The 14,799-nt window shown below is 41.6% G+C and overlaps 1 protein-coding gene and 1 long non-coding RNA gene across 2 annotated transcripts in view; one reads left to right on the top strand and one right to left on the bottom strand.

Annotated features, from left to right (window-relative positions):
• LOC308093851 overlaps positions 1-14,799 on the bottom strand; it is a 352,863-nt gene that overhangs the window by 60,915 nt on the left and 277,149 nt on the right. The window lies entirely within an intron of this gene.
• On the top strand, positions 637-9,992 carry LOC308092792 (high-affinity choline transporter 1-like; the record flags this gene model as incomplete). The annotated part of the gene is made up of 8 exons (XM_080438890.1): positions 637-820; positions 3,414-3,530; positions 3,711-3,866; positions 4,571-4,719; positions 6,613-6,756; positions 7,232-7,385; positions 7,742-7,959; positions 9,429-9,992. The coding sequence occupies 8 exons, from the start codon at positions 637-639 to the stop codon at positions 9,990-9,992; spliced, it is 1,686 nt and encodes a 561-aa protein (XP_080295016.1).

Raw genomic sequence — 14,799 nt, 5'->3', positions numbered from 1 at the left:
TCAGCGTGAGGTTCCTTTTTGTTAATAGCGCGGTAGTTCCTGGCCAAACAGGAAACCGTTGCGGTAGTTCCTGAGGACGTCGGCCACGACGTCATGACGTTGGCCAGGAACGTCATTTTCCCGGGAAAGTCCCCCCCGTACACGTTCAATAGAAAATATATAAATAAAAGGCTTCCGGGGGTGAAATTCACGGAGTGGGTGTTGTGAAACTTTTGCCACTCGCAAAAGATATACAATTTAACTTTAGTTTTGTTGAAAACGTTACCTAGTATTACTTTAATAGTCTACAGTAGACTATTAAGTAAAAAAATAAATCCCTCGACTTGGACAGATTTATTTCAGAATGGAGTTTTGATTGTGCCATTACTCTCTGACACTCTTCTGCATCCTATATTCAACCAAATATTTATTTTAAAAGGAGCCTTGTGTGACCACAGCCTTGAGGCACCAGCAAAACACACCCCCATTATACTTAGGCTTATAACTCACTTGTTTGTCAGTCTGTCCCTGAGTTGCAGTGTGTAGTCTACAAGTGGATCCTTGAATGAATGTCAGTCACAGTCAGTTAGTGTACATTTTAATCGATCTTAACATTACTTTAAATAGTCTACTACTGGACGCGTCCGCTTTTTCCAGATGGCCGTCAACGTCCCGGGAGTAGTTGCCATGGTGGTATTCTACCTGCTCGTTCTAGGGACAGGTATCTGGGCCTCGCTCAAGTCCAGGAAGGCGGGGAAGAGAAGCGGGGACACGATCACAGAGACCATCCTCCTGGCCAACAGGAACATCAGTCTCGTAGTGGGGATATTCACCATGACTGGTAGGGCTGGGCGATGTGACTTTGAATCAAATTCAGGATTATTTCAAACTTTTGCCTTGAGTACGATTAATGAACAATTTATTTTGAATGGTAAAATAAGTAACATATGTATAAGCAACACGTCACATCGTTGTGAGCTTGTAGATCGGCTATTTTCAATATTTTCATACACCACCATTGTTGAACGAAGTCTAACACAGATATTCCAATTAGTCGATCGTAAAAAATCGATTAGAATTTATTTCTGTCGATTTGGTGATACAGCATATGTAAAAAAAAAAAAAACATCCTCTTGATTCTTCAGTATGTCTGATATTCTTTCAATATCGTTGCTCTCGGGCAGAAACCTCTTATCTCCATGATTTAAATTTGTATGTATTTTCATAAATTAATAGTTCGTCATACTACAGTGTCATACAAAAGTAGCAAAAATAACAGATCTACAAGCTGTAAATGCGACATGATGCGTTTTGAGCTTGTAGATGTGCTATTTTTGTTTTATTTGAATCCTGAAAAGTAACAGTTTTGGAAAAAAAAATTCTACCCAACAGCAAGAATATATTTTTGGTTAATTGCTCAGATCTAATTACTGATGAGCGTGAGCGTCCATTTCAAAAGAGAGACAATAATGGCTATACATTAATTTGTCAAATAGTAGATGTCACAAGACGAAATGTTTTGCCATTCATTTCATTTTCATGTCTTTTGCTACAATTCTGTGCTAGGCAAGGCAATTTTATTTGTATTGCACATTTCAACAGCAAGGCAATTCAATGTGCTTTACAAAAAACATCAAGCAAACACAATTGTAAAATGACATTAGGATGCATAAAACAACTATTTATATATATAAAAATAACATACAATTACAGTGCAGAAGAGAGAGAAAAAGAAAAGTAACTCAATCAAAGGCAGACCTGCAGTTTTCTGGGAGTTTGTTCCAGATGTGGTGCATAAAAACTAAATGCTGCTTCCCCACGTTTATTTTTCGTTTTAGTGACAGAAAGCAGACCTTTCCCAGATGACCTGAGAGATCCGGATGGTTCATGATATCGCACAAGATCAGAAATGTATTTTGGCCATAAACCATTCAAAGCTTTATAGACCAACAGTAGTTTTTTTAAATCAATTATTTGACACACAGGGAGCCAGTGTAAGGATTTAAGAACTGGAGTGATGGTGCTCCACTTTCTTGGTATTAGTAAGGACTCTAGCAGCAGCCTTCTGAATCAACTGCAGTGGTCTGATAGATCTTTTTAGGGAGACATGTTAAGACACCGTTATAGTAGTCAAGTCTACTGAAGATGAATGCATGGACAAGTTTATGTAGATCCTTCTGAGACAGTCCTTTAACCCATGCTATATGTTTTAGGTAATAGTTGGCTGACTTTGGCTGTGATTGTGTTAATGTGGCTGTTTAAATTCAGGTCCATGACTACACCAAGGTTTTTGACTTGGCTAGAGGTTTTTAAAGACGGGGTGCCGTGATTTTCAGTGATCCCCCCCCCCTTAAAACATAATCATCAGGTATTATGGTTATACTAGGAGGAAGATCTTTTTCAAAAAAGTGTGCAGAAATTGTTGAAATTATGTTTTTATGTGGACACGCCTCCAGTTCATTAAGTATACCTGGTTCTCACCTTAGCACCTCCTCCACCACCTTAGCACCACCCACCTGTCCTAGTCCCTCCTCCTCCTCATGCCCACACCTGTTGTGTTATGATAATGAGGGGGAGGGTATGTTTTTACTATATCACTAAAGCGCTGTTTCTCTATTGGCACGTTTGACCCTCAAGGTTTCAGCCTCCTAGTAGAAACTCAAAATAGTCAGAGAAGACATAAAACACCATAAAAACACCACCAGGGGGCTTAATGAAGTTCTATCAACCTCATAGACACATGAAAAACAGAAAAAGTGCAAAACCATGGCACCACCTCTTTAACATTACAGTCTAGAGCCACCTGTGCCACAAGGGACACAGGTAGACAGATACAGAGATCTCCATATATACAAGGGACACAGACAGACGAGTACAACGGGTCCTCTGACAATGCCCCGACACTATGACTCAGACTTATCGGTCGGATCGGCATAACGTAGATGTGAGGGCCACGTAGCGGCCCAAACTCTAGTTTTTGAAAAGGCCTGTTAAGGCAACAGGAGGAGGATAGCAGAAGAGGAATGGTCATAATTGAATGCAATAACATTGATCAGCTGTTTAAAGCGAATGTTTTCCGACTTTGGGTAAATTAAAGGAGGAAGGGGGTAATAAGTGGCGTTCCACTGGCACCCACTGTAATTAAGAGTTAATACAATGCAACAATCCACAAAAAATAGGACTTATGATAATTAGAAATAATGCTATTTTCCTTTTCTCCGATGGGGTAACATTGACTCCCTGGGAGTTATAGGTACAAGATGAAACCTATAGTAATGACATTTTATTTTTGTTATGACTATCTTGAATGAGAGAAAATAAATGTGGGGATTCAAACCAGCAACCCTTCAGTCATGTCTACTTCTCATCACTTCTTTGTTTTTTATTGCATAATCACTGTTATCCATAAGTCAACGTGTTTATTAATCCCCTAGCCACATTGCTTGGAGGAGGTTTCATTGTTGGAATGACAGAGGTGGTTTATACCCCAAACCTGGGCCTGGTCTGGGCTATCGTCATCCCTGTTGGCCATTCAGCGTCCTTCATAATCGGTAAGACTAAATCATACAATGGTAGTGCTTGCCAAAAATGATTATCAGTTATCTATTAAAATGTTCAAGTGACAAAATACCATATATATGCATATATGGTACAGACCATTCCTGCAGTGGTCCTATAACAACCAGAGTTTGCTGCATCTATCTGACTATCTATCGTGTTCTGTTGCTAAGGTGGACTGTTCTTTGCCCAGCCAATGAGGGAAAGAAAATATGTGACCATGATGGACCCATTTCAGATCAAGTATGGAAAAGTATTGAGTGTGTTTCTGTCCCTGGCCTCACTTGTGGCGGAAATCATCTGGTTGACTGGAACATTGATTGGCTTAGGTACAGTGTGCACGCAAACACAAACAAATGTATAGTCTTGGGCCCGAACGGCTAGGGTAGCGGTCCGGGCACCTAGGCTGCATCTCCTGACAGCATGTCGTGGGTTCGATTCCCGATCCCGACGACCTTTTCTGCGTGTCACTCCCCATCTCTCTTGTCAGACCACTGTGCTATCTAATAAAGTCAGAAAAAGCAAACAAATATCTTTAAAAATATATATGTTATTGTGTGTAATAAATACAGTAAGAAGATCTTAAACTTTCGACCATCTCCCCATGTCTTTAGCTGGTCCACTTCTTTTCAACGGGTGGTTATAACACAATTCGGAGGAACACACTATTCCCTCAGTTCCGCACCCCACTGAACAGGCGCCCTGACCAAACTAGGAGTTGCTAGAATGCTAGTTCAGGGACATACATGCAGTATTTTATACATTTCTTTAGATTTCAGTAGATGTGTCACCCACCCCCCTGCTTTGAGATATGACACACTGGTTTTAGATAGGTAGTCATATCACACACATCAACACATTTCTCGATCCCCAGAATCTATGTTCCTTTCTCAAGGTCAGACCCCACATTATACTCTGATAAGCAGAAGGCCATAAGACACAATACAATTGGATGCTGTATTTTTCAGTGATCTAGAATAGGTGTGTCTGTCTGTCGGTGGTCTGTCTGTCTGTCTGTGTACGTGTGTGACAGGTGCAACCATAAGCGTGATCCTGGATGTGCCATACACTGTGAGTATCTGGATCTCCGCTGCAGTGTCCATTCTCTACACCCTACTTGGAGGTTTATACTCTGTGGCCTACACTGATGTCATCCAGCTCACTCTCATCTTCATCAGCCTGGTAGGCACACCAGACTATTTGCAAATGATGTGCAGCACTGATGTCACCCAGCCTGATCTCCAGAGATATACGTATGTATGCACGGATCGAGTGCACTTCATTCCGTGGATAGTCGCCTAGAAACCCCGAAATTGCGTGCATATGTACGGCGAGTCCCACGATGGGCGTAACCAGTCGCAACCCGGAAAAACCCGGAAGCAGAGCAGTCCCCACAACAAAATACGATTCTGTGCCTATCGGTACATAACTCAAACGGCGCTGAGTAGGCACAGGCGAACGTCACACCGTTCAGGACGGCAACTCGGTCGCCTTAGCTCCCTCGGTGGTCCTTCACGGGGTGACAGTTCGCCTGTGACTGCGCGCCTCCGAAATGGTTTTGTCACAAAGGGAGCGCCGTACATATGCACGCAATTTCGGGGTTTCGAGGCGACTATCCACGGAATGAAGTGCACTCGATCCGTGCATACATACGTAGTTCTCTGGCGATCGGGTTGTGTCACCAGTAAAACATTTGGGGCATGGGCATGGATGGATGACTGGACAGGGTTTTTAAACACACAATAGTTTTGTTCGTACACTTCTCGTGGGCAGTCTATGTAAGCTATACAATTCTGTTGGCTGTTCTTCCTCTGGTTGAGCAGCACCAACGATTGAACTTCCTCCTTCGGTCTCAAAGAACCACCGCTAAAACCAGTTCAGCCAAATACACTGTTATTATAAACCCCAGCCCACCATAGAGGCCTTTGTCTGGTGATTTTCACACTCTAGGCTGCAATCAATCAAACACATTTGAAAGGTTTTTTAACCAATCACGTCGCTCATACAGGGGCGCGGTTTTCTCTCACTAGTGCAGTCTATCGCTCCGCCCATGACAATTGCGATTAGATGCTTCCCTTTATAGGATAATCATAGTACCGCCCAGAGGGGCAAAATGCTATGCACAGAAAAAGAACACAAACTGATTACTCTAGTAGTAAAAAATGATTCTATGGTTGTGCCTTCTCTGGTAGACTCTGGACAAGAGTATTCAACATGTATCTTCTACATGTAACAAAAAACATGGTTATAGGCTACATGATGAATTAATATTAATTTCAAAAGATATGAATTATGTTAGCAAATTAACTGATATAAGAACGCTATGAATACTGAGCATATGTTACAATGAAGAAACGATGGAAGTGAGAATGTATCTCAATAGTATATCACAATCAAGCAGCAGCGACAGGGTGCAAAATTGGTGAATACTCATTCTTTCCTTTTTTTTACCATTGGATCTAGAGTCATTTCAATGGCTGAGGGGTTAGTAGGGTAATTATTTTGACTCTAACCTTTACGTTTGCGGTTTGGACCAAATTATTTTATTATTGGGGAAGAAAGAGGCAATAATGATGTATCCGTTAGTGAGTATGTTGATATCTTTTTTCGTTTAGGAGTTATAAAGGTTAAAAGTTTGGAATCCTGAGATTACCCAAGTGTCTTAGTGAGTATATGCAAATAGAGTCTAGTGGTCCATTCCTGTGAAAGTGTCATCCGAATTGCATGTTATTAAAGAGGAATGTTACTGGATTAAGCACATTTGTTTCAAATATAAAGTGCATTACAAATACATTTGAGTATTATTATTATAATACATAATAAATAATTCTAAAATTATACTAAAGTTCTACTGCAGACAATCCACATGTATCATATGTCATAATTCACATTTTTCCATTACTTGTCTACCTCATGCATGATCAAGCAACTGTGTCTATAAGATGTACAAAATGTAACAATATGCTTCATTTAGATTGGGTCCTGACTTAATAGCTAATATGTTATTCCTCAATCCTCAATATGGAGCTCATCATCACTTACTGTAGTGTTATAACAAGTACCATGTTTCCACAGTGGCTGTGTGCCCCCTTTGCTCTGATGAATCCCTCCTCTTCTGACATCACAAAGACAGCCTTCAACCACACCGTTCGTGCCTCCTGGGTCGGGACAGTGGATGCAGACAGAGCAGGGAAGTGGATCGACAACTTTCTGCTTTTTGTAAGCTCATGGTTTCCACTTCTTTTTATACACAGTACGGTCTAACCTTATCACTAGACTCACAAGAGAGATACTCATCAAGCAATGAGACACAGGATTGTATCTAGAAGGTCACTGGTCTGAATCCTCCAGTTCAGTTGGGATAAATCTGGACAAGGAAAGAGAATGAAGTAAGCCCCTTGCTTTCATTATCAACTATTGTTGAGAAATGCTCTTAACAACCAAATCTGTCCAGAGGAGCTAGTAGAACAGTAGAAGATAGGGCTTGTACTGGCGTGTCACATTTAATTCCTTCAAAGAATGCATTCATTTCCATTTTCCAGAACATCTTACAATGTCGCTGTGGCCCTTCAATAATTTGAAACATTGACATGTGGTGTCAATATGATGCAATATTTTGTGGCAACAAGTTGAAAAATTGTACTGTCAATTTGCCATCACAATGTGTTCTACTGTGATTTCCTCCCTTTCCAAGGCTTTTGGGAACCTGGGCTTTCAAAACTTCCACCAAAGGACCCTGTCTGCCTCTTCTAAGGCAAACGCCAGGATCATGTGTCTTGCTGCAGCCGTTATTATTCTCATATTTGCGATCCCTCCTATACTGATGGGGGCCGTGGCTGCATCAACAGGTATCAAAATGTCAACACTGTCAAAATGTCAAAGACCAATGCAAACAGATAGGCAGGCAGGTTTATACAAACACTGTTTATAGCTCTATGTATTTCAAAAATATATAGTTGGGTTAAGGTCAAGTGTTTTCAAGTCAGATGATGTTGCACTGTATTCTGAGTGCCAACAACACACTGTTAAGCTGTAAGTGCTGTTGTAAATACATCAAGGGTAATAATCAAATTAGACTTAATTACACTGTTTTGTTGTATATTCACTGTTGTTCATATGTCATTAAACATGTTAATACACCCGATTAAGACCTTTCTTAAAGGCATGTGTTACTCTCTGAACCTCTCCCCCTTATGTTCGTCAGACTGGAACCTGACCTCATATGGTTCTCCGTCCCCGTTTGAGCGCGGGGAGGCGAGTCTGGTCATGCCCGTCACCCTTCTGCATCTCACCCCGCCCTTCATCTCCTTAATTGGAATCGGAGCGGTGGCTGCTGCGGTGATGTCCTCCGTGGACTCCTTCATGCTGTCGGCAGCCTCCATCTTCACCTCCAATATCTACAAGGCCATCCTGAGGCCCCAGGTGAGAAGAACCGGAAGCATTTTTGGATGCACATCTGTCCCTTCCGTTCCTATGACTGACCTGGCCAACTCTCAAAGTGACTTAAGGCAGCTCTCCACTGCACCGATATCAGGCTGTCTCGGCGGCGGGAGGCGTTGGAAAGCGTCTCCTGCCGACAACCTGTTGTCGATATCGCCATGTCGTCAGGTCGCGACTAGAAGATTACCATCGTTGACCAACCGAGCAGGTAGAGCCGTCGATAGCCATGGGGTAGTGAAGGGGGGGGGGGGGTAAAGGCTTGGTCCGAGCTGCAGTCCGAGCTGGCTCCAGTGTTGCCAGATTCCATGAGTGAAACAAGTGACCAAGTCTATGAGAACAAGCCCACTTGAGCTCTATTACATCAGCTATTTTCAAAAAGAGTCTTGAAAGCAAGCCCAAATAATCAACTACACTTCAGAAACAAGCCCAAACAAAAGCAACCCGCAACTATGAATATTTACAAGCGACTTTACAGGAAAACAAGCCCAAAGTGGCTTATAATAAGCAGACCTGGCAACACTGGCAGGATCTTGCAGGCCAGCGTTGCCAGCTCTAAGGCATTAGCACAACAATGTGCGCATCGGCCGACAGTTTGTGCTGAACTAAATACCAACTTTTGCCAACAGACTGCCAGTCTGTTGTAGACTGAAGCAGTCTGAAGTAGTCTGTTTGGTGGAGAGTCACCTTTATACCTAGAAGACAAGACCAGACCTAGACTTCAACTGGACCTCTTTGCCCCCAAGCTGTGAAATGACAAATCCACAGGACTACACTCACTTCCTATCTTCTGCCATTGTCTGAAAACCCACCTCCTCAGACTACCTCAGTTCACTAGCATTCCTTAATTCCTTCGCTTGTTGCTTAGTGCCTATTTAGGTAGATGCTAGTTATATGTTATCAAAATGTATATTGTTTACTTGTTCACCGATGCTATGTAGGCCTACTAATAAATGATTTTGCTCATTGCTCAACTCCTAAACATACTGAGTTTCTTTCTTCCATACAGGCTACCAAGGTGCCTCATCTTTGTACGATGTATGCGCACACAAAGACAGAAGTTCTGACTTCATCTTAAAGGGCAACTTCTCTGATATTTGCTGTGAATCCTATAATCCTGTTGTGAGAAGGATATGTGCCACAGGCTCTCACTCTCACTACTGGAAAATCACCACCAGTCTACGTAAAACGCATTGAATAACATGGTTTTATGCAGGCTGGTGGAGATCTTCCAGAAGTGAGAGGACACAGTGTTTTTTCACATCTCCTCCATCTCCTCCTCAAAATAGAATGATAGGATTAACATTAAATATAGGAGAAGAAAAAATCTAAATTGGCTCTAATCTGTTTTTATATCCTTTGTCACTCTCTCCAGACTTTTGTTTCTGACCATTAGGTATTTGTTGACACCTCATGAATATCTCCAGCCTGATTTGACTCACCTCTTCCCGTAGGCATCACAGAGGGAGTTCCAGTGGGTGATCCGTGTCTCTGTGGTGTTGGTGGGTGTGGCTGGCACTTCCCTCACAGTGCTGGAGAACAGCATCATGGTGTTCTGGTTCCTGGGGTCGGAGGTGAGCTACATCATTGTGCTCCCTCAACTGGTCGCTGTGCTTTTCTTCAGCATCTCCAACGGATACGGGGCTATTATGGGCTGCCTGGTCGGGTCGCTGCTGAGAGTGCTGTGCGGAGAACCCCTGTTGTGGCTTCCGACTGTGCTCTGCCTCCCAGCGTGCACCGTAGAGGATGGTGTTCATGTCCAGATCGCCCCCTTCAAGACCATCTGCATGTTCTCCGCCCTGGCCAGCACCTTGTTGTTCTCCTACATGGCTTCGTTGCTCTTCAACAAAGGCGCTGTTCCTGAGAAGTGGGACGTGTTCAAAGTGAAAGCCTCGCGGCCACCGCAGACACAAGCACCCACAGGTGGTGGCACCAAAGAGGAAGAAAAAGAGACCTTGCAAATCCAAAATGAGAAAGGCCATGATGCTCCATTGACAATGAAGGACACAGAGTGTTGAACTCTAGATTTCTAAATGTTTTCTGATAGGTACTGGGTAACCTCGGTACCCAGGCTTTTTTTTTTACTGGGTGACTGTGTGACGATTTTTTCATTTTTCATTTTCAAAGGGAACATCCTATTATCCTACTATCCTATAATATATTAAAAAATTGGTTAATGGGAGACACTCCACCACTTACGGAGTCTGGGGGTTCGAACCCACCATGGTGCATGGCTTTGTCAAGTGTCTGTACAATACGAACACATTGACCCGTGTTCTGGCAGGTGAGTACAGCAGTGACAACACACAGATATGTGGTTGGGGAGGAAATAATTGTCATAAAATTGACATAAAAGAACTGGCTAAAGGGCTGGCGGGCCGGCCAGCCAGCCTGCCGGCCTGCCAGCGGACCACCGAGGCCCGTCACTATGACTCATACATAACCCTGTCACTATGACTCAGACATAACCATGCCCATATATGGGCATATACTGATGACATCAGGGCTCTCCATATACGGGCATACCGGTCGGATCGGCGATGTGGGGCCGCATGTGGCGTTCCAAACTCTAGATGTAAGGGCCCGAACGTCAGTGGTTTAAATTTCCCAAAGTTGTTTGATTTGGTTTTTATCTTGAAATCGTGTAAATTACCACATATTCTTTATTTTGTTTAATACGCCTTTTTATGTCTTACAGCATCTTAAGTACACAAATGTGCCTTGCCATACATGCATCCCTGTTGAATTACAAGATTAAATAATATAAATATCAGGTATTTATGTTTCTATTTTGATAATGCAGTGGTGTTTCCACTAATTTTTTTCCAATGAGCCCATACAGGGGAGCTACAGTGAACTCAGATTTGAAAACTAAGCAGAAGTGACATCTAGTGGTCGATTCCTACACTCAAAATGCATTTATTTATGGTGCTGTGATGTGATTTGGATAAAAGTGTCTTCTGAATTGCATTAATGAGGAATGTTACTGGATTGAGTTTTATTGAGCTGTAAGAGATAATAATAATAATAATAATAACAACAATAATAATAATACCTCAGACTTATATAATGCCTTTCTGAACACTCAAAGTCACTTTGCATGGTGAAAAAACAAAATAATAAAATAAATTGGCTGGCTTAAGTGAGTCTGAAGAGGTGGGCTTTGATGAACGGCTGTCCACTGCCTCCCAGTGTGCTCCCTGGAGGATGGTGTTCAAATTCAGATTGCCGTCGTCTGCTTACTCTCTATTTTAAAGTAAAGAACAGAGAAAGACAGTCAGGGTCGGAGGTGGACAATATCATTAGGTGATTAGATTACTTGGATATTTGCTATATTTTATATTGTTATGGGGCTCAGAAAATTCCAAGTAGGCTATATTTGAACTTAGAGAAGAGGGGGGGGGGGTTAAGTACGTGTGTGTTAGGTTCAACCATGAACGTGATCCTGGATGTACCATACACTGTCTCACTACGATCAATATGTTCGTACACATTGTACAGACACTAGCAGTAGCGGCTGGTGGTGATTTTGGTTGAGGGGGCTGTAAGACATCCATTATACTATATGATACTCACAGTTCACCCTGCAGCAACAGCATCACATTCCAGATAGCAAGTTACAGCAATGACACTACTGTAGGCTATCTATACTTTGTTATAGGAAATGCTCCATAATAACACAAGAACCCACAACAAAACAGAGCTTCCACTGCTCCAGTGAACGTTGTTTGTATGTGCAGATACTAGCTGCTCTTGTATCATGATTATTGGTGGTGGCAATACTAATAGTTTGAGCCTGGAATTATCAAATCCTGTGTTGAGGGTCACACAAGAATAGCATGCACTTTATAAACAAAATAAAACCAGAACCAGACAATTAATTAAAAGGTTAGATTATTTAAGTCTGCTTAAAACATAGCAGCAAGTGTATAAACTGAAACTTATCTCCTCCTACAGTAGACCTCTTCCCATGTTCCTTATCACTGCTTTTAAAGTCACACACACACACACACACACACACACACACACACACACACACACACACACACACACACACACACACACACACACACACACACACACACACACACACACACACACACGTCGTGGCAAGACATGTCTATGTCCGTGGCCCTTTTTTTTCTTTTAGATATAGCCTATATATTTTCTCATTATAATGTAGAAACATATAAAAATGCCTTGAATAACTTGGTGGTGACTCGTAAAGTAACATGCTCATTTTATGAGTTGCAGGAGATTTTTAGTAGGCCTATTGCACATGGTACCTGTACACACAATTGCATCAGGTGAAGACAACAAGACTATTAAAGCTAAACAAAATGATTGCTACAGTAATAACTGCCTCAATTCTGTGAAAATAGCAAAATGTGCTTTAAAAAAAAGGTAATATTACCAGAATCACATAGGCCTAGCCCTAAATATATAATAATGGACTCCTGATGTGCCATATTGTCTACTCTATTCCACAGCGCTACACATTTTAAAACAAGCCACTTATCAAATAAATACAAATATTATTTGGAAGGGAAAAGCCGATCTACAAGCTGGATTATTATTATCCAAATCAGTCAATCACAACACATCACTGCATGTTGTGAGCTTGTAGATCAGTAATTTTCTTATCTTTTTAGCCTATAATGATGACATGCCCAAAATTAGGATGTCAGGGTTAAAGTGGTAGCTATACTCTCGAAAACCTGGAGACTGGGAAGTTATCCACTGTATACTGGTAGGTGGCAGTCCTGAGACAGGCATTAAATGTGGCATGTCCCAATTATATTCCATGTTTGGGATTTCAATAATTGACAACTATAATAACACTCCACAATCATAATCCATGGAAACCCTCCATCCACAGCCTAGGATCTCCTCCAACCTAAAAGTTAGCTCACGTCTGATCAAAGTTAGGTGCCTTCACATTAAACTATTGTGACACTGCAATCAATTAAAATCTTGGCATGCCCTTCATTAATCACTCATCATGTACATATCTTTTTTGTCTCTCAAGTTTCCTTGTTCCAGTGTTCGATTGGCATTTTATCCTTGACGTTTCCGTGAGATGTAATTATTATGTCTAATAAATCAAAAACAAATCAAGTGTAGCTTGTAGGGTGTGTCTTTTTCCGTTGTTACATGTGCATGCCTTGGACTTTCTCATCAACAGAGAATACCTGATCACCTTAATGGAATCCACTAGCTACCATACTTTGCCAAACCAAACAAATGGTTTAGCTGGTAGAACTTGATCTCCTTCTGTCCTCAAGTAACACTGTCTTTTGAAAAGCCAGCAATCTCTATATTAGCCATGTGATGTATAATATTAGGCACCCACTCACCTTTGCAGCTAAAGTGGCCCTTTTGAGGTTGAAGCACTGTCTGTACTGATGAGACTCAATTATTATTATCCAAAATAATTAGGATTTAATTTGTTGGTCGTTAAGTGGCTCAGTAGTTAATGCAGACATACTATTGTTTTAAAATGTGCAGCACATTGGAATAGACCCTATGACACATTAGGAGTCCATTAGTATACATTTTGGGCTAGGCCACACACACACACACACACACACACACACACACACACACACACACACACACACACACACACACACACACACACACACACACACACACACACACACACACACACACACACACACACACACACACAGCTAGCGATGTTAACTTTCCCCAAACAGCTTGAGCCACTTCCAATGTGATTAAAGAAGCAATCATGTTTCTTAACTTTGTCAGATAAATGAAGCAAATCCACAATACCTTTCGGAAGACAGTTTAGAAAGTAAATAATCTAAAATCCATTTGAATACTGGCGCTTGCCTGTTAATCCTCCTTCACTTTCCCAGAACAAAGCACAGAACCATTTCCAAACTTAGGACCAAGTTCTGTGAGACTGGTGAAGTCAAAGGAAGACAACACTCCAAGAAGAGTTCATCAACTTTGCTTCACTGAGGAACCATAGGTTTTCTTTCAGAGATTTACAGGCAAGATTTGCACAACGGTACCAAAGCGAGGATGTCAAAGTTGCAAATGGTACCAGGGTACAAATTTTGGCATTTCTTTTGGAGGCGCTACCCACATGTTTGGCTGTGTTGCTCAGTCCACCATTATACGATCCTTACGAGTTATACCTCCTTGTAAAGGTGACTAATCAACGATAAAAATGATATCAAATACTATACCAATTGGTATTACTGAAGGGGAGAAATAATCGACCGAAGTTAAGTTTCAGAACTTTTTGTGGGCAGTTTAGATTAACATTGGCCGGAAGGCTGGCGTAACGGTCCGGGCACCTAGGCTCAGTGTAGCCTAAAAAAATAGATTAACATTAACATTGTGGGCCCGGATCTAGACATGGGCCTGAAATAGGTACTACATTAAAACCATAGAAGTAGTTCAGTTCCTTGTAGTTAATTAACAATCTGGAAAGCTCACATGATGGACAGGATTTCTCTGCAGGACTGGTTGAATACACTCTGGCACACATGACATTAACGAAAACATCCTACACAATGCAAAATACACATCTCACAATATCCAAAATGAAATAATTGACAGACTGGCTAAATTGGTATTAAATTAGGTCAAAAATAGATATCAAGAAAATGTTTATTTTAAAATGAGCCTTGTGTGAACACAAGCTAAACACACCCCCAAAACCCCCCCCCATTATACTAAGGCTTATGATTCACTTGTGTGTCAGACAGTCTGTCACTGAGTTGCAGTGTGTAGTCTACAAGTGGATCCTTGAGCAAATGAATGTCAGTCACAGTCAGTTAGTGTACA

The sequence above is a fragment of the Gymnoscopelus braueri genome (assembly GCF_963280865.1).
Source record: "Gymnoscopelus braueri genome assembly, chromosome: 10".
Taxonomy (NCBI): Eukaryota; Metazoa; Chordata; class Actinopteri; order Myctophiformes; family Myctophidae; genus Gymnoscopelus; species Gymnoscopelus braueri.
Note: the sequence above shows the minus strand (reverse complement) of the source record. Positions and strands in the feature narration are given on the sequence as shown.